A 21,998-nucleotide genomic window follows, 5' to 3' on the forward strand; every position below is an offset into this window, starting at 1 on the left:
AAGATGTTGAGATTCACACGGTACGTAAGCAGCCCAAAACTACAAAAAAAATCCTTATATTTGTCGGAAAAGATTGCGCAGGTAGTTGGGAACAACTATATTTCTCTCGTATATTTAAAGAGCAATGCGAAAAAATCCCAAGAAAAGCGTAGAAAATGTGGCATACTTTATATGTCCTTTTTATTTTCTTTTTAGAGAGAAATATATTTTTAATTAAAATATATTTCAATTTACATTTACCGAAAAGATCACAGATTGATTAAAATGACAAAATATCTTTATGTTATAATAATATAATATTTTACAATATATGTTGCATATCTATATCTGACAATAACGTCAGGAATATGCAAAAGAATGTAATTTCTGGCTACAGTTATACAATTCTTCTCTTCACTTTACAAGAAAAGAATGCTGGAATTCACAACGTTGTTTGCGTTTAAAAACATTGTTTTATCTTATGAATTCCCATTTCGTACAACTCCTCGCATAATTGTTGCATTTTATTAAAATGACATTTTTTCCTCGTTATTCTTGAGTTAGAACAAATATATGTTTTCATACGCAATTTTATTTTAAATTTCACTGGCATAACAAGCAAAAAGATTCAACGAGATTATTATAAATCTTATTCATTATTCTTAGTATACTATACAATATCTATTTCCCTTTAGATCATTTCTACAATATATATATGCGTGCAAGCATGATACACGCTTAATGTTCGCATCATTCAGATCTAACGAGCTCCTGAGTGCTTGCATGCGACGATAATCGATGCATTCAATCCGTCACGCTCATAATATCGCCGACACCTGAAACTCGCCTAGTCATCTCTAGTACGGTTTCCGCGAAACATTCGAGTCTAGATTGCTTATTACATTGAATAATAATGTAATTTGGTTTTTGAACATATTTTTTGTTCAGGTTAGTGTTAGATTCAATATCAAGAAAAATTATATATCAGGACTCAAGAGACACGGTAATGTTTCGGACGTCAAGTTAAAAATACACTTAACTATACATTTCAATTCTGATTATAACACCTAGAAAAAATATTCTGCCATTTTGTGGTTCCATGTTAATACTAGAGGATTTTCTATTTATATACAGCCTCAAGAAAATACTCTACATTACTCTACAAAGTAAAAGAATTTCGTATAATCATACAATGCTGGATTTAGGATTGCAATCCTCTTAATGTTAGAAGTATGTCTTGCATGTATTGACATGCATGCTACGGTAATACGTAAATGACAAACTTCTAACAAATAAACGTGCAGCTAATATCTTGTATATCTTCTTATTTCAGGCTATTCGAGTTATTGTAATAGAATTTTCTATAGAGAAATTTATTTTTGATCATAGTCCATATGTCGTCATTTTTATAGAGATGAACACGTTATAAATACACGCGCCTGATGTAAGATTTTTTGTTTAAAGGAAATGCTAAGAGGAATTCCCCGCTTATCGGCAAAATATTTTTTTTGGGGTGAATAGTTACGAATAAAGATTAATAATCTATTTAAAGTTTTCTAAAAAATTTGAATTGGCTCCAAAGTTACTATCGAAGAATATATTATTTAGATTAAATTCAATTATTATATATTATTTTATTTTGATATCCTTTTGCAATTACCTGACCGCCGACCATGCCTTGTCGCAATCTGACCAGGTCGGTCTGACTCCAAGCGCTTTTGCTCCAAGGCGCGACTTGACGTAGATCCCTGTCGAAATCAAACTCCGCCAACTGGTTGTGAAGGAAATTGCGGATGTTCCACGGTAGGTCATTGTGGCCGTCGATCAAAGGCACCTCAGAAAGAACCTGTCGAACGGTCTCCAATCGCTCACGCGGCGATGTCAGAAGCGCAAGCTCTCCATCCGCTGGACGTGGCCCGACTCTGCCCACCCAGGTGCCAATCGACAGTATAATCACGCTTACTATCCATACACCACTCTGGCCGCCACTCTGCAATAGATAATTTTCCTTATTCTAGTTGATTTAGAAGATAAAGGGGTAAATGATAATAATTTGTAGAAAGATTAAATGCAAGGTATAGATAAACTTTTTTGTCAACAAAGTGTGTGTAAATTTTAAATTTTAATTGAAATGTAATTAATTAGAAGTGCAATTGCTTATTAGAAAATATGACGACATAATGCTAATTATTAATTAGTTGGTTGAACGAAGTATATTATAAATATTGTATTTTTATTATAATATTTTCGAAACTATTATGTAACATCGGCTTTGGACATTGTGTAAAAATAAGCTTTTCGAGTGTAAATCCTGTATATAGTCGCGTATTGTTATCAGAGTCAAAGAGGCATTTTTGGGGCAATTTGTCAGATGAATTGTTCAGCGGAAAAACAAATGACTTCAATGATGACACAAAACGATTTAATACTAAGCTATAGAAGTTTTTTTTATACATGTATTTAGTACAGCATACGCGAGAGTATTGTTCCTGCGGGATTACCTCGCGTAATGAAGATAGACCGAAAGGGAAACATGAGAAGAAGATAGTAATAGTAGTGTACATAGCTCGCCCGTTGTTTCCGCACCTTGTACTCTTTGAGGTCGATGACCTCAGAAACGAGTGGTATTTTCGAGAAAGAGATATGCGGCTTTGACAGAGATTATAAATTATTAAGCCTTGCTCATCCAAGCGGTGCCGGTGGATGTTTGCCTGTCGCCGAGATTTGAAATTTACGAGAACGGAACAGTGAATTATTTCTCAAGCAAGGTATCAAAGCTTTCGCTGCTCATTTTCTAAGGCCTTCGCCTTTGCCAGCAAGGCAACTTGCGAATATGGAGGAAAATCGTACACGATGGCCGGAGTTTAATCTTCGCCGCAAATAATCTCTAGTATAGAACGAACCGTGGTGCTTTCCCATATTGTATGATTATATGAAAGAGTCATGTAGGTGAAGCATATCCTTTGTTCCGTGCATTATTCTGTTTACGAGATTGTTGAGCGAAAGAGGAAACACGCTCGCTTCCGACGTAAATTCCTTGGAAAAATGATTGATGGTTTTTTCTTTCTCAACTGATGATTGATCATGGAAACAACTTATTTATCATGCAATATTTATATCGAGAATTTATATGTATAATCTGCCATGCAACATTAATTTTTGATAAAATCATCTTTTGGCTAAATAGAATTTGTCAATTTTTAAGGAAGACAAACGTATAATAAGCTTTTCTGCTCATTCTTGCTTTTATATTTCTGAATTTTACGCGACGGGATCGAATAGCTGAAATCAAAAGTATATACATAAAAGGTTCAATCGTACCGGAAAATATCTGCTGCCAAGAACCAAGAGATTCGTGTACAAGAGGGATTAGCTCAGCTCGGTGTTAGCCGTGTACAAAAGAACGAGAATTACTTGAGTGCTGAGCAATGTCGTTTAACTATATCCACTGCCCGACCAAACGACGACCCGCACTACTCGTTGACCGCGGGAATGCGGTTCGTTCATACTCGGCTGGCCATACACGTCGCTTTCTGCACCGGCTGGGGTTCTGAAAGCCTCGGCGTTGTTTGAACTTCCGATGGTCTTACGGAAATATTTGCACGAAGCTAACTTTAGTTGGCAATAATCATTACGGAATTCGCGGTTCATCACGTCGTATTTTAAAAATATTTTACGACGTTATTGAATAGCTGAATAGTTTCATCTAAGTGAAGCGTATTATGTAAACAATGTTATTTTTCAAATCGATAATTATCAAGAATTTTTGCAAGAAAATAAATTAAAACAAAATTTTTGTCTTTTTGTAGAAAAATAACTTGATTTTTAGATAGATCGAAAATTTATATGCAGATTATAAAGTCTATTTATTAAAAAATTTTTGTTTCGTTATTAAAACATTTTTTACAGAAAGACAATTCCAGAATTCCAATTTTGCTGTAAAAATTTCGTTTAAATATATCAATTGATTGTCCGTGTAAAGTAATATAATGTCATTAAAATGAGGAACTTTTATTTTCGTACTATATGAATTTAACAGAGCAGGTAAAATATACCGAAATGAGATATAAATCCATTATGACGTAACGTACCGCTTGATGATTAATGAATAGGAAGTGATTTAGTGCCATGTGAACGATATTGTTGAAACCATACACCCACCGGTTCGAACGACGATTATACGATCGTTCACTTCTATAGACGATTGATATTGAACCGAATCTATTCAGTTGCACTGAATAGTAACGTTACATTCGTCGCATGCGTCACGCTTAGCTTTCACCATTAACTACGAGTCGATATTGGTTTCCGCTTTTGAAATAAATTTTCATAATCTCGTGTTTAATCCGCTTTCTTCTATGATGAATAATTAGTATAAATAATTTCATCCGGTCTTTACTTTTTAGATTAAATCGTTGATCTCGATTAATGTTATACTTCAAAGTATATAGACGATGAAGAGATTAGAATATAACAATATAAAGATTTTTAAGATTATTTAAAGAACTACAAATTATTTTACTTTTTTCCTAGAAGTGTATATTTTTTAAATAATAATATGGTAGCCATTTGAAGAGATGATAATACACGATTCATAATATAAATGCAAAACAGTACAGTTTATTGAAATATTTATCATTGAGAGTTATTCGAGAGGAACTTGAATAGCTATTAAAATCAGAAAATCATCATCAAAATTTTGCATTAAACAGTACTTATCACAACTGCGCTTTCATTAAAAAATTGTAAAATATATACATTCTGCATGTGAGCTTATAGTGTACCGTTAATATTCTTGAGTATGGAAGCGGAAATGTAGAAGGAAGTTGGGAAAAGAGGCAAGAATAGCAGAGAAAGTCTTAAACTGGCTTGCATCCAAATGTCAACTGTAATAAAAGACCGTATTAAAAGAGTACAGTCGAGGCCATTGAATGTGCTCAGTGGATGCATGCATCGATATTTTCGAAGATTTAATCTATGGAGTTATTTACTAGGTCAGTCGATTTTGTTTATTGCTATCACGGCACAAATCACTGAATTTTATTAAAAAGATAGTATTTTGTTATTTTGACGAATTTTGTTACTTTTACGTGTATCGATGATAGATAAATATATCTGTCTATGTTTAGAATTGATTAAACATTATTATTTATTGCAATTATTTCTACTCGATTAATATTTTGTTGATGATAAAAATTATTTTAATAATTTATTTTGTCATGCGCGCGTTCATGTTTCGCTATTTTGTATGAATTGATAATTTGATCCTATCTAACCCATCGAATGAGGGACTGTAAAGGGTTAAATTGGATGGTCGATTCGATATTCCGTGCTCGTATTCGGAGCCGCGATATTGCTCGTTTCATAATTAACGCGTCAATTTGGCGATCGACCATTTGTCCATAAAAAAGCAACGTGCCGCAGCCGATTTAAGTTGCAACCCTGAATTCTAATGGCCTTCCTGGCGTAAAGGTTTTATTAGCTTTCCAATGCGCATTGATGTCCGCACATGAATTTCTCAGAACAATTGCGAGCGTATAACGTACGATATGATATTGAAAGCGTGGTTTAGGTTACACGAGTAGTATCTATGCACAACGTCGTAGAACGCTGTACGTTATGAACGGGGAACGTCGTTATTCAAGTGCTTGGACTACATAGGCGAGCTTCAAAAGGGGTCATGCGAGGCAAACTGGGTTTCGCGGCACTTTTAAGTTTCACCAGGAATATCCTGTGAGCGAGCGAGCGAGAGAGAAGCGAGGGAAAAATTACTTTGTAGCTTCACTTCCCGGGGGACATCGTAACGTTTGAAATTGCACGGCGGCGGCGCACGGTTCTCCCTTTCTCTCTCTCTCTCTCTCTCTGTCCCTCTCCCCTCTCCCCTCTCTTTCTGTCTGCCACTGCGGGTGAACTCAAAAAATTCTAAAAAAACAATCGGAGACTCTCGATCTTCCCGCAACCAGCTTCGCCAGAACCATTTCGCTGGGACTCGCTGCTGGAAAGAAAAATTACTTCGAGATGTTCTTCCAAAGACGTCGTTCCGCCCGAACGGCGGCATGCATTTTAACGCGTCGAGAATTTATACGGCACGGAAGAAACGGAAATTTGCAAAATTTCTGCCATGTGTCTCCCTTATAGAATTATGTATTACCTTTGTGCGAGACTAGAGTCCGTTTAGCGAAAGTACTTTTAAAAATGTATTTGATACGCGCAATATGTACAGCACGCATAAAACAAATATTAAATATCGTATCTTCGTGATACTTGCAGAAATCTTTCTCTTCAAAATGATATTTGATTTTTTTTTTTCAGACTTTTCAATCACGATCTTTCAGATAGAGCGGGTGCATATAAGTGGAAATTCAGGGGCAAATGCGCGAACATAAGGCAAGTGAATCGGAAATTCCACGGTCGCAATTCATGTTACGTGACTGAGCGCAATATTTCATGGAAATTTCTCTAGGGATAGAAGCGAGGTGAAAATGGCGGCCAATGGTCAGAGAAATGATTCGTATGCTTTTGGAGCGTTGAATCTCGCCAGAGAGCATCGGCGATTAGGTGTAAAACCTTGGTGAAGTATGTAAAGTGGCGGAAATATTCTTTAAGCGTCGTCATTATTTGTCATAGGAAAGAAATTTATTTAGTATGGGCGCGTGGTCACTTTAAATAATATTTAGAATAAATTTACGTACACGTATAATTACGTAATATATATTATTTACTACATCACGTGTATTTAATTTATTTATACTATTATGCATAAATTATTGAATCTTCATCAATTTTTATGTCCTAAATTCTAATTGCATTGTTATTTAATTATAAAAATTTATTATACAATATAAATTATAATAGTTAATTATAAAAATTTTTTGGACCTAGTTCCAATATTCATATGACAATTGAAATAAGCAAAAATTATGCGATGATTCTTATATACGATGGTTCTCTTTCACTATTAAAAATGCCGCCGGTGCATATTTTAGAGCGCGATGGGTTCTTGTCACAATTGCAATTTTTCAACGCGTCCAAGCGAGCGCTGCTAGCGTGATTTGCGACGGTCAAGCATTACACATGTAAGCAAGGCGCGTCAGTGGCAATATTCCCGTCAAAACTGCGACACTTGTCACGAGGATACGTCACGCTGATCCGTCACGCGGATGTTTTACGATTCCGATATGATAGAAAAATGTCAGCGCTCGCTTGCAACCCCACGAATAAATTACTCGACGCAGCGTCCGTGATAATACAACGAAATCGGTGAGTGGATTAACGGCGACTAACGGCATGTATTTTCGCAGGAGCGATCTTTAACTCCCTGGGAAAAAAGCGGATGCGATTTTCGCGCTATTCCTGTCGCGGAGGAAAATCGACGACCGGCACAAATGGATGGGGTTCAGGCGCAATCCGGAAAAGCATCGGCCGCGGAAACTCTCGTGAAGCGCGATAGTCCTGCGAGAAAACATCGAGACAAAAGGATGGAGGAATCCGTTCGCATGGAACCTTCCTTTTAATCTGCTCCGCTTCCTCTTTTTTTTCTCTTCCTTTTACCACGACGTGTTTTGATTCCCGGGTATGCGCGCCGAATTACAGCTCCCTAGATTGTGGCGTTCGTAATCGATACGGTCGTTTCGGCGGCCACTCTCGCCCCGGATCCGTAAATATTTCTCGCACATTTCTGAGTTGGCGCAGTGAGCTCGTGTTAAGTTAATTTTGCAGATCACTGGTATGATACGGAATAAATTATGTATGAGACTTTCACATGCTGGAGATACGAATCTGGCATGCGGGCAAAGAGATTTGAGGTACTCTGAATATGACCCAGAAACAGAGCTGAATTGTTATGAGAGATTTTAATATTTCTTTCAAAGTTATTATCACGCTTTCTCATTTTTTTTTATGACATTTGTATTATCATATATAATAAGGAAAACGTATTGTATTTTTCAGCAGTATAAAAATAATAACACGTATTATTATTATTAATTATAAATTGTTTCATAGCCTATTAAAATAATTTATAATTAATAATATATTTAATCATAATTGCCTAAGGAAGAGATGACATGTTGCATAAACAGTTCAATCAATTTTAATAACTTAGTTATTAAGTTAGTAAATAAATAGTTTTATTTTTATTGCTGAAATTTTTATTGTAATCTTAATTAAAAGGTTTCTTATAAATACATTTATTTATGAATTTTGATACCTGATCACGGTAGGTATATCACAAATTGATGTAAAGCTTTTGTGAATTTTACTGTGATCTAATTAAGTATTCCATTGTTCATATCTGTACAATAGTTCTGTACTATTGAAGGGTAGTTATATATTGGTATCAAATTTTTTACGAAAGATAATTTTTTGTGACTCATGGAATTACGCGATAGACAAAGAATGAAGTGATCAGAGGAGTGAGATACGTGATCAAGAAATAAAGAAAACCGGGAACAAAAAAAATAATAAAAAATGTCGCAAACTTTTCAGTCTCCAGCCCGGAAAGTTTGTTATTTCTCTGGCAGAGGATTCATACATACGAACACAGCGTGGCTGCGAAGGGTGCAATTTGTACGTGAGTGTAAAGGATAGTGGACATAGGGAAGGATCAGACATTGGGGACAAGATAACTCAATGCGAGAACTTCGAGCATGAAACTTCGAGCTTTGAGATTGGAAATATTTCGCATTGCTATTTCTCCATTCTAGAGTTCGAAGTCGCGCTTTGTGCTTTCGCGATAGCCACCAGAATCTACGTAAATCAACAGATCAAAACTTTTTCGCTGGGTGTGAGTATCGTTCGTTCCTTTTGTAATTTTGGTGTGTTATTCCAACATGCGAGTATTTATATAGTAAAACCGCATATTTTATGTTTAGCGATTCTCTCTATTTGTATTAAAATACAATTTCATTGCGATGCAATAATTTAACAATTCCAGTAAAAGTTTAATAATATTCTTTAGAATGATTAATGAAACATATATATTAAATGATAAATAATGTGTTTCATTTATTCAAATATTTATATCAAATTCGTACTTAACATTTATATCAAATATTCTTTCTTCGATATTACTAAAAATATATGTTTATTTTATATGTAAGTAACGATATTTTTTATAATTATGTAGTACGTATATGTATAAATATATTACATTTACTTTATTCATTTATTCTTAAATAAAAAAAATATATTAAATAAATTAAATAAAAATTATTTTAAAAATTAATTTGTATTCGTAAAACAATTTTATCATATCTCTCGCATCATAGTCACTAATGAATATTCATAGAAGCTTCCACAATGAGAAACGTTAATAATCCTATCTCACGGTTCAATAAACTCATGCGGTTAGCGGTGGATTCGTAAGTAGATCCTGTTTTTTTTCTTTCAGTTGTATTCTACTATAAGCTCCGGTTTAATACTAATCTCACTACGTTTTACTGCGTGCTGTCACGCGCGATATGGTACAAAGGCGTGATCATAAAAGCTTTCTTTCTCTTTCCTCCTTTCTTTTTCTATTTATTCCCCTCCCTCCTTTATATTTCTTCTTCTGTTTCTCTGTTTCTTTCTCGTGTTTTTTTATAGTTCGTGTTCTATGTGTATCTGCGTAATTTTTTTTTGGTAATTCTATTTCGTTTGCCGCTTCTAATTAGTTGTTAACAAGTGTCTGCAGTTCACAGTCAGGACTGCATTACGTACCGTAGATACGTACGTTACCGAACAATCGTTATAAACCCTATAGCGTTAGCTTTAATCGCTTTCCAGTCAAACGATTACCGAATTACGGCCACGAATTTATTCCGTTTCGAATCGGTCGGTCGTTTCTATGCGATTTTTCTCTTTCCATTCTAGCAATCAGCAGCAATAGCCGATAATCGAACCTGTTTCGGAGTACTAACGTGCGCTAATTAAAATATTTTTAGCTGTACACCGCTCTAGTTGACGTGCATAATAATTTGCTTTTTACATGTGATTGACTGGGAATTGACGTTAATTAAAATAAATCCAAATTATGCGCGAGTACTAGCTGGCATTGAAAGTAGATTAGAATGGTGGTTTATTGACGGGAAGTCGATCTGTTTTCCATAACGTGCAATGGCGGGTACGCCCTTTACACGCATACACACACATTTCACTGAGTCTTTTCAGATACGGTGAAATAAAATCTCTTTGTGTATTTTGCGTGACGTCCAACGAGTTTTCAACTACATATGTGTTTCTTTGGACAGTTTTTTTAAATAAAAAACATCAAAATTCAAATCTGTTATCCACAACGATCGAATTCAATTTGCGTAGTGATACAGTTCTGTAATCAATATTCATACGGGAGCCATAAAATTCTGTCTAAAAATGTCGATACAGCGTGGATACTTTTTTCACTTGAAATCCGCAAAAAAAGTGCTCATGCCGCAATAGCAATTCGTATACAGAACGTAAACTTTGATATAACATTCGCTTGATATTTAACACCATTATGTCGTAGGAAGGGTAACGGATTGACGGGCTCGAAAACCACTTTGATACGGTACCTCAGTTGCGCGCGAGTTTCGAATCGATGGTGGTAAACCGCATCTTCGACACACGAATCGCACGATCTAAAGTTCGCCAAACGCCTGAGGTTTAAAGGGAACTTGATTTCCGATAAATTTGCGGCATACAGTAGAAACCGGGCAAAACAAGTGCGATACGATCTTTTCGGAAAACTTTTGTCGATCGATCGCCGCATTATTCGCATCGCTGCTGGCGCTAAATGACGCCTTGCAAATCGCTTAGATTATTAGCTAATCACACACAAACATACATAAGGTACTAACACACGTAATATTTAAACAGTTAGTCTAAAATTTATCAGATAAAATTATTTCAATTATATTAAACGTATAATCATCGTTTATATTTTCGTTCATTAAAGCATAGCATCTGATAAATTTTAGACTAACTGTTTAAATATTACGTGTGTTAGTACCTTGTGTGTGTTTATGTGTGATTAGCTAATACTTAAATTTGCACAATCAGAAACTTTATTTTATTAAATAATAAAATAAAACTATATTTTTATAATCGATCATAATATTTAAAAACGGGACTTGTTTTATTTTTTTTCGGTAATCTCAATTATTCAAAGTCCTACCCATACTTAATTTATTTTCATTCGCATTTAACTTGTTTTTTAGTTAAATATTGTTTGAAAGATAAAATTATATTGCGTCGATATATAAACGAAATTTTTAGCTTCAGTTTTTTTAGGAATCTATGCGGAAATATCTAACTCCGCAAATGCCACGCACATGAAGTATGAGGAACATGCTTCTTCGTGGGTAAAACGCGAAAACACAAAAATGTTTTGCTTACGAGAACAGTCGATTGCACTCGTGTAACGACTTTTCTACAGTCAGATAGATTGAAATGTGAAAATAGCGCTGAGCTTTGTGTAGGCAAACAGGAAAACAAACCAGCTGGGTATCGAAAAAGCATACGGTGCTTTCAAACGTGAAATATTATTGCATGGATTCGTTCAGCACGAATTTGCGCACCCAATTTTAGTATTATTATTACGGGATAATTATACCTGGAAGAAAAGAAGAGCATTATTATTTTATACTGGTATAGAAGGTTATTTATGGGAGCAACTTGGTTGCAAACTTTTCATGATGCAGGATTTCATTAAAATTTATATAGAAACTATATTAAATGAAAATAGACCGTAAAATGATCAATACAAATATTTATATGAACTAAAATTGTAAAAAATTTACACAAAAATACTGTTAGGTATCAAGATCCCACCTGATAGCTTTCTTCATTTGTGTTGTATAGAAAATTTATAAAAGATAGACGTTTAGGAATATATGTATATTCCTAATATAAATATCTTATCAGCAATAATTATACAATATGTGATTACTCTAAGCTGCAAATTCATTAATTTTTTTTATATATCAGTTAATTAATTCTTTTTCTTACATATTAATTGCTGATTTTGTCGGTAGTAAGATATTTTTTCTTATTATACATATATATGTATATAATATATATTTAATAATTTTTTACATATTTGTTTTATTCTTTTGTTTTCTTCATACGTTTTCTATTAAGTTATTTAGTCATAATTTCAATCGATATATACTAACAGTAACAGTTTTGTAACTACCTATTTACGAAAGTTGCGATATAACTATTCGCAACTTTCGTAAATAGTTACAAAAATAACAGAAATTATATTTAAAAAATATTTATACAGAACTAACTATTGTTCCTTCAAATGCGTTAACGTAACAATTTTCGCTTATTGATAACACAGGAAGCTGTATGCATTGTCAAGTATAACTCAATATTATCCGCACCGCAGGATATACCGCAGCATTCGAGTAGTAGTTACGAGTAAGGCCAGATACTCGTGGCGAAGTTATGCGCAGTATTTGCCCGCGAGGACATAACTCCGTGCGCAAAGTTGGCAGAGAGCAGCATTGGCGTCCCTTCCGCGCTAGAATAACAAGCCACCCATGTTACAACTGCAGGGAAGCGCCAGAAATTGATGCTGAATTCGATTTAAACCGAGCCTGTTAACTGTTTACTTCCGCAAAAATTTTTTTTATTTATATTGCAGATAAAAGATTGTGACATACGGCTAAGAAATTATTTGTGGATTTTATTTAAATATTTCATATTGTCTAAAATTATGTCCTCGAGTTTCTTAATTAAATATTTAATGCATACATAATATCATGCGCTCCATTGTTGATTTTATTATGTTATTCACATATATATATATATATAATTTTTACTGGAGATTTTTATTCATATATTATAAAAATTTTATTGAAGAGAACATTATAAAAATCAATATTTTATTTTATTAACAGCTTGGATATAGAGAAAGAGAGAGAAATTATTATCGATATCTGTCATTGCACTTTTATTTCATTGAAATAATATTTCTGTCATTTTTCATCAATAAAATGATATTATATTCTAATTCGATTTTTATAACTTATTAAAAATTATAAGTGTACGTAAAATTAGAATCAAATTTCAAATCTGGTAAATTCTCGAAGAAACGTCATATGGCATCTATAAAGATGTTAGTGACTTTTTCGTTTTGAATAGCAATATTTCTCTAAGTAGAGATATTACGTACATTTCCCAGACTATTGATATTGAGGGACACACATTGAAATATACATTTTATAAATTTGAAAACTCACTTTGCATAGCGCGTCTTCAAATTCGGAGCACGCGAAATATATACATCTGATGTAGAAAGAGACCATTCGTACAGGATTTGCCTGAATATTACGTCTATGCCTTAACCTGCACCGTGTGTACGTGCTCCCATACATGATGTGAAGCAATCGAATTCTGCTGAAAATTGGTCGGCGAAAAGTGAGCATGATAAATATTGGGTTGTGTGCGATATTCTTGATGTATGATGTTGCACCGAGCTGGGTTTTGAAAATTGATCTTTTTGAAAAAACTGAATTTACACTGTCAAAAATAAAATGTTAATTTTAACTTAAAAATGTATAGTGAACTATCTAAGACATGCAAAAATGTTAAAATTAACATTTTATGTACAAATATGTTAATTTTAATATTTTTACATGTCTCAAAAAGTTCATTATACGTTTTTAAGTTAAAATTAACATTTTATGTACAAATATGTTAATTTTAATATTTTTACATGTCTCAAAAAGTTCATTATACGTTTTTAAGTTAAAATTAACATTTTATGTACAAATATGTTAATTTTAATATTTTTACATGTCTCAAAAAGTTCATTATACGTTTTTAAGTTAAAATTAACATTTTATTTTTAACAATGTGCAATATTTTTTTTATTACATATACTATGAGCTAGAACTGGCGAATTTTCACAAATTATTACTCAGTTCTTAGCAATATGTTACATTAATTAATAAGAATTACAGAAAATTATTGTACCATTTTTTAAATTAAAAAAAATAATTTCTTATAAATTATTTATTAATTTACAAGCTTTAATTTTAATTGCAAATAACTCAATACGTTTTTAAAAGTTTATGAAAATAAAATTTTATGAAATTATACATTCTGATTACATTAATATATTATTTACATAATTTAAAGATCAATACACATAAAAAATTTAGAGAACAATAACAATTCTATTTCTTTAAAAAATTTTAAAAAATCTTTAAAATCTGTGTAGCAAAATAACTGCGAACAAATCGATGTAAACGCACACATTAGCGTAAAATTTAACAATGTACTATAAAAAGATTAACAACTCAATCCGTATTTATGTTTTAAAGTGATATATAGCGATTTGCAATCACGTGCGAACAAGCGAAAATTTTACATCAAAAATTACATGCGACTCGAATAATCGATTAGAAGTTCGTGATATGGTATTCATGATCCGGACAATTCGTGGAAATTTCATTGCGGACAGATTCAATAATCCTACCAGCGGAAAGGGTTAAAATTAAACGCTTTTTAATCCGTCTACTCATCCGTTCACGGATCCGCGCGATATGCAAAATTACTAGTCACTTGATCCGATCGTATGCTTGATCAAACGAATAGATCACCGATCATCATTCGTTATCACTCTTTCGACTCGACAAAAAAAAAGTCGAACCGAATGCAGAAGTATTCATTGTAATTTCTACATTCCACTGGTGAACAATATTACGTAAATGAAACAAACGAATCTCATGTAGATACACAATTCGACTACCGATTGCAAATCGATAGTTAAAAAAGTGAAGTTTGTTACGCGGGACGAGAAATAATGGCGCACGTGTAACTCGTTTATCGGAAATTCTTATATTGTAGAGGTAGAAGTTTATTCTCCAGTATTCCTTTTTCTGCTGTTGTTAGCGAAGTACATATGGCACGCTGCTGTAACAACCGTTTTTAATGAACCGTACTTGTAATCCTTGCGGCAACGAAACACAATAGCAGAAACTAGATGCGGTGTACTTCAGTGAATTTTCAATGTACCATCGTTTCTTGCAATCCACTATATTTACTACGTACATTATTTGCACAAAGTTTAAATGTTTTGTGGATAACTCTATAAAAATCAAAATCTAACTGTATTTTATCGTAATAACGGCTGTTGGATCAGTTAACGTGGTTAATAAAAGTTAAATTTGATTAATTATAAGTTTTTACAAAGTTTCTCTTAAACAAGCAATTTATATTATCTATACTACGTAGCACATTATTTTATTACAACGTTATTTTATTACAACGTTATTTTAACATTACTTCAGCGAAACGAGAAAAAATCTTAGAGAGATGGTTGATCCAATTCCGAAAGTTGTATCACAATAACATCTAATAGATATTATATACATATATAAGATAGAACTACACACAACAAACGTATGTAACTACAATATTGTTTTTAAAAACTTAACAATATATTAAATAATATTACGATTAATATGTGAGTACTTACAAAAAATTAATTTTACCGTATATAAAAAAATTAAATTTTTTTTTCATATATAAAATAGTTTTTTAAAATCGTCTCTTCCCCCTCTTTCTCTTTCTCTCTATCTACACTGTTAAATTTATAGTATCAAATTTAACTCAATGCGAGTCGCCACTGCTTCTACTAAATATAGCGTTGTTTTTCACTAAAACAATAATTAAATTTGATACTATGTAGTGTCAAATTGACACTGTATAGTGTCAAATATAACTATTGCTTTAGTATAAAATAACGATATGATTGAATAGGAGTAGTGGCGACTCACGTTAAGTTAAATTTGACACTATAGATTTAACAGTGTACCTATTTATTTATCTCTGTCAGTTCTGATCAGAAAAATTGAAAAATATACTCAAATTTATATTATCGAGAAATTTGTTAATATATTTTATTTGTAAATTAATGTCTATTCGGAAATTAATTTCTACTGTAATGCTCTCAGGGCAACTCTTCATTATCCAAATCACTTGTTAACTAGGAATACACCGAAGTGTCGCTCATTATCGGAACTATTCTTTTCGTCACTAAAATGTACGCGGCGTTTCACGGAGCTGTCGACTACGTTCAACCATTCGGTGCACGCCATCGTTTCTAATTACACATCGCTCTCGCTGAGTACTTCTCATTATCGAGCACAACATAGTCTCACCGCGTTTCTCTGGAAGTATTCCGCAGTTACGATGGATCGATCTTCTTCCGCGTTCCAGGCTTTGCTCCGAATTAAGTGCCAGCACTTAATTATTTAATAGCCGGTAGGAAAATGCGATTGAGAGGGGAATCGCGAACGTGACGATTAACAGTCGCCGTGCACAGCCTCGCGAATTGTGCGCTTATGATAATGAGGCCCTGGTGCGATAATGGTGTTTTCGAGTTCTTGCGCGTCTGAAGGGTTTCTCTTGCAAAAAAAACTTTATACCTATATACTGAAGAGTTAAAGATACATAAATTTAATATTTTCGAGCTTTAGAATCAAGAAACAGTGTCGAAATTCGTGATAAAACAGCTCTAAAATTCTGAACAAAGCAAAAAAAAAACGTTTTTGACTTTGTATTTTCATGTATCTACTCTGTAAAAGTGAATCAGTGTATTATTACTGACTTCAGTGCTGCACTTATCACTGATGTAATCATCAGTGAATATTTACTGTTTTTCAGTAATAATGCACTGATTCACTTTTAGACGTTATGATTTTCTGCAGATTCAATCTGTAGAAACCATAACTTCTAAAAATAAATTAGTGTATTATTACTGAAAAACAGTTTATTCGATTAAATAACAGAAAATATTCGCTGATATTACAATTATAAATGTAGCACTGAAGTTAATAATAAATAATATACTGATTCATTTTTAAAGAGTACTTTTTAATATTTAAATATTTAAATATTTAAAGAACACAATATTTGAAATGTATTCCTCAAATACAATTCGAAATTCAAATATTATTATTTTAATATTTCATTGTTCGAATATTATTGCTTTTTAAGTTTAAAATTTTTTCCTTAAATTCATTATATTTTTAAAAAACATTGAGAAATGTTTAAATTTATTTTTTCTTTAAATATTCAGTGCGGTGTAATACTTAATTGCATTGCAAATAGCGGCATATCCAAATAATGCGAATATAGAGATATTTTTGTATTTCTATAATAATATTTGATAATAATATGTGAATATTTTCAATGTTTATTTGCGTGTGAGATATTTGTTTGCCTGTCAGCAACACGGTTATCTGATTAATAAATTATTGATATAATTACTACATTATTTCGTCGCTAAAAACAAACAGAAATATCATCGATATTTGTCAAGCTAATAAATAAATTATTAATTCTGTAAAATTATAAGGATTTTATATTCGTACACGATCAGACTTAGACGTAATCACAATGTGCAACGGAAACGCCTTAAATTGTCCGTTCCAATAATAATTTCCTTGGAAAAGCCGAGTGGAAGAAAAAGGGAAACATTTCGCCGAAAGTTAGACACTTGTGACAAGGATGTGAAAAAACGGCCAAAGGGAATGGTTTCGAGAGGAAGGGTAGCGAGAAGGAAAAGGAAAAGCCACGAAACTTTTAAACGGGTCAGGAGGTCTTGTTCAAAAAGTCGTTTGCGAAAGCTACGCCTGCAAGCGTGATATGGCAAGAAAACTCCTTTTTTCCTCTCTCTCGATCTCGATAAAAAAAATCTGCGGAAACCTCAATAACCCACGCTAGCGTGTCTCAATATTTAAACAACGTTTCCGCCGCCGCGGTATTGTCTCGCATGAATAGACACCTAGCAGAAATTGATGTCGCTGTAATAGCTTTTTTGTTCGTCGAACGGGTATGGAATCAGTCCCAATCTCGTCGCGACGATGTCACATTTATTTTACATGCATCTTCCATGTCTCGCCGGTATATTAGATAGCCGCAAGATATATAGGAAGTATCGATCGCTAATTTAATACTCTTGCTGAGATCGTATCGAAGATATAGTCGACTTTACTGTACGAGAGGCTTTTCTTGCGAATATCAAACAATCATGTATTCTAGACTTACTCCCTTTCCAGATTAATTTAATTTAATTTTTTAACAAACATTTCTTTCAACAATTTCTTTCTTTTCTTTTTGAATAGCTCATTCACGCTTTTATTAAACAAATAATAATAACATTATTATTATTAAATGTAATATAAAATGAATGCTAGTTTATTAAAATTTTACTTACACGTAACAGAAAGCGTTTGTAATAGATTAAATAGATTGGATTAATTATAATATTTACTTTTTCTTTGTCATTATTAAAAATATTATAAGTTTTCCGCGGATCCTTTGATGAAATTCATTGTAAGAAGGTTTGAAGTTTTCAAGTTTTGAAAACACGGACCTTATCCCTGCTCATTAGAAAGTTTCTTCAGCATTAAAAGTACGAGAAAAAGAATAAAAATTAATAAATGGTCTTAAATCATTCGAATATGTTAGATTTATTATATTTTTTCAGCAACGAAATGGAAGTCTTTTTTTTTCATTCAATTGGCACTATGATTCGTAAGTGTTTTTCTATAACACCTATTAATTAAATTTAATAAGTAAAATTTGAAATTATAGTTTCCTAAATAAAACTTAAAAAGTTTGATATACTTATATATAATATGCTTTAAACATTTATTTAAAAAATCTATTAATATCAATATTAAATTATTCAATTTCTCAGATTAAAACACAACTTTGAATAATTAGCTAACAAAAAATCTTGTGTAGATATATGAAGCTTATTCGTATCAGTACGATAAATTTAATATTGCAACAATTTCCGAGAATCACGTTTTCCTTTGGTTGTTTCCTTTGGTTCGAGAATATTTCACAAAAAAGGCGAAAGTATCGTAGCACGAAACACTTGTATTCGATACTAACAGATAAATCCATTGCATTCCCGATTGATTAAATTATAATCTTATATATCGGTAACGAAATATATGGTCGAGGTTTTGTCAAAGTCGTCCTTTGGATATATACATAAAACATACATATGCACATCTTGACACGTACATACATTCAAGTTTTCACTATTTGTCGACGACTTTTCTGAAATTCTCAATCCCGGTTCTGATTTACAATTCTCTACTTTTCGTCTGGTGCCACACAGTGGTCATACATATTTAATCGACACGTGACTGTTCGTCGGATAAAATTGTTCTTTCCTATCTTGCTTCTTGTAGCTGTATTGAAGCTTATAAGACCGGCAGACGTCCCTTTACTTCGCCATCACGTCCTCTCGCGGGCGAGAATTGCGCAGTATACCTTCAATTCGTAATCAAGTCGAAGTTCAACCTCCGTACTCACAACGATGCTTTCTTCAAGATGAAAGGCATCGTACCTCTTGTTCGGAATAGAAAGTTCGGGACAGACGTCTGAGCCAGAAGATTCTCGCTCTACTATTCCCATGATTATTGTGGAAATAGTAGAGCGAAAGAAGAGGCTTAAAGTTTACATGGCATGTCATTGTTATTAGATCCGAGTTTCTGTCAGTGAAATAATAAGAGCAGAAATCGAAGTGTCAATATGTGTTTTCTTAATATTATGTATCGATTTTATAATATACATTGTACGTAAATTATATACACAAGAATATTCATATATTGTATAGAACTAAATATTTATTAAAACATTTACTCTTGTATAAAATAACAATTATATAATTATTAAAAGCATTCAAGAAGCATGTAATTATAATCTAAACAGAATTCTAATTCTAAATGTAAAATTTCAGAGAGAGAGAGAGACTTTGAAAATATTTAACAACTTATTACTTAAAACAATTAAAATTTATATTTAAAAGTAACGTATGATTTATTCCTTTTTTTAAAATATGACTATACAAAATGTTAAATACTTTAATGCTAAATGCTATATAACATATATGCTTAAAATAACATCAGGATATTTAATGGTATCAACACTTGAAAATTAAAAATTCTATTAATTGCTAGAATGCCATTGGATTATATTTTAAAATTTAATTAAAATTTACAGAACTGACGATATTAATAGTTGAACCAAACTAGACAATCATTAATATCTTATGGCGAATCTTCCGCAGACATGTTTTCTATACCATACTTTACGTACGATCTTTACACGATCTCCGGCATGTTACCTACAAAATATATAAGGTGAAGAAAAGTATCGTTTATCAGGTAGAGTACGTCGATTTAAGCGTCCGGCTTAACGGCGCAGTTTTGTATTGCGCTCTTAAAAGTAGGAGGACGTAGGTAATCCTTTTTAGGGCGTTTGTCGGGAGCTTCTCTCTCTGTGCTTTCCTCAGTATCGAGATCTTTTAAAAGAAGTACTTTTTTCCTCGCGCTGCATCACCTAGCAAAAGGTAATTCTCTTAAACATCTGCTGCTTCCGTAAATTTGGACGTATATTCTCATGCGTGCACTTGTAAATTTTAATGAAAAGTAAATTTTAAGAAAAAGAGAATGAGCAATTATAAAAAAAAGCATGAATAATAACAGCGAAAATACAAGTCAGCCATCTTAAATGATAATTTTGCATAAAATTCTAGCTGAAACTACACACAATTCACTACACGGAGAGAATTTTTTCTTAGAATTTACTTTGAAAATATGACAGTCGTGGGACAACATTGTATTTCGAAGAATTTTAATGTAAATCTCTCTCATTCATTAATAAAACTAGTATTAATAAAGTATAAAGTAAGTTTGATCAATTTTACTGAAGTGGTAAAAATCTTTAAAATATTCTATTGTACCACAACTCTACTATATTTTCAAGGTAAATTTTAAAAGAAAATTCTCTCCGTGTACGATTAAATAGTTGATTATTTTAGAAATAATAATAATTAATAATAATTAATTCTAACGAAATTAAATCATAATAAACTAATAACACATTAAACTAAATGTAAAACTAATTATTAATCAATTAACAAAATCAAATATTTACAATTAATTTAATGAATTTAAGATAAAATTAAATATTGTCTCCCAGGCGAAGATTGGGAAATCTACTAGATTAATATCAAAAATCCTAAGTAAAATAAAATAGTAATAATAAAAATAATGTACAAAAATAGTAAATCGATAAAAAAAAGATTAGTTTTTTAATTAAAATTATGCAATTCACTTACTTATCAATATTATCACTATCTTTGGATTAACTTCCTAGCAATTTATCGTTTCGCAATTCAAGAGAAATACGCATACCGCGAGACAACAGTTGTGCATATATTGCAAAGTATGTGCTACCGTAAATCATATTTGTCAATATCTAAGTAGACGCTACAACTGGCCTTTCCTAAGTTGTGCGAGTCCCGGAATACAGTTAGGCAATACCGCTTGCTGCAGGATAGCGAATGCAGAAATCAGCTTTATGCGGTAGTTTACATTCCGGGTCTAGATATGCACGGTATACGCATACAAAGATACAAACAGACCTACCATTAGCGGGTTTACGTGGGTCGCTACCGTATAGTTACAGGGTAATAGAATGCATGGCTGGTGTATATCGGTGGTCTCGAGATGGGTAATCGAAAACCGGCCAGACCCTATTCTACGAGTAACGCGAGAGCGGTCAAGAGTACAACTGTCGGAAGATCGTGCCAAAACATCGACGATTATGCTCAACGGGAAGTGTCGAAGGTCAGTCTGTACTCAAGCTTTTTTATATATGTGGCGAATTTATCTTACACTTGGATTTCCTGAATGAATTTTTCAAAAGCTCGAATAGCAGAAAAATTATTTCGATAATTACTATGAAAAACATAGCATTTATTTAGATTCAAAGTTTTTCTAAAAATTAGAAAAAGAAAAAATGTAATTAAAGCTATTGCAAAAAATATTATATAACTAGTAAAAATTATGCAATAGTTTTAAAAATTAATCATATATATAAATAAATGATAACAAAACGACTTTGTACTGTAAAATAAAATGCATTATGGATTACACATTATAATATGCGCATTTGACATAAAACAAAAAAAAATTCTAAAAAGAAGAATATAGAAAAAATATCATTCAGTTTTCCTG

General features: G+C 32.5%; 1 protein-coding gene across 1 annotated transcript in view; it reads right to left on the reverse strand.

Annotated features, from left to right (window-relative positions):
• Positions 1-21,998, reverse strand: part of LOC108725661 (dipeptidase 1) — a 109,643-nt gene that overhangs the window by 3,323 nt on the left and 84,322 nt on the right. The window contains 2 exon segments of the mRNA XM_018452845.1: positions 1-39; positions 1,640-1,969. The exon segment at positions 1-39 is cut by the window's left edge and continues 4 nt beyond it. Of these exon segments, the coding sequence (XP_018308347.1) occupies positions 1-39; positions 1,640-1,969 (369 nt within the window).

The sequence above is a fragment of the Mycetomoellerius zeteki genome, unplaced genomic scaffold (assembly GCF_001594055.1).
Source record: "Mycetomoellerius zeteki isolate Tzet28-1 unplaced genomic scaffold, Tzet1.0 scaffold35, whole genome shotgun sequence".
NCBI lineage: Eukaryota > Metazoa > Arthropoda > Insecta > Hymenoptera > Formicidae > Mycetomoellerius > Mycetomoellerius zeteki.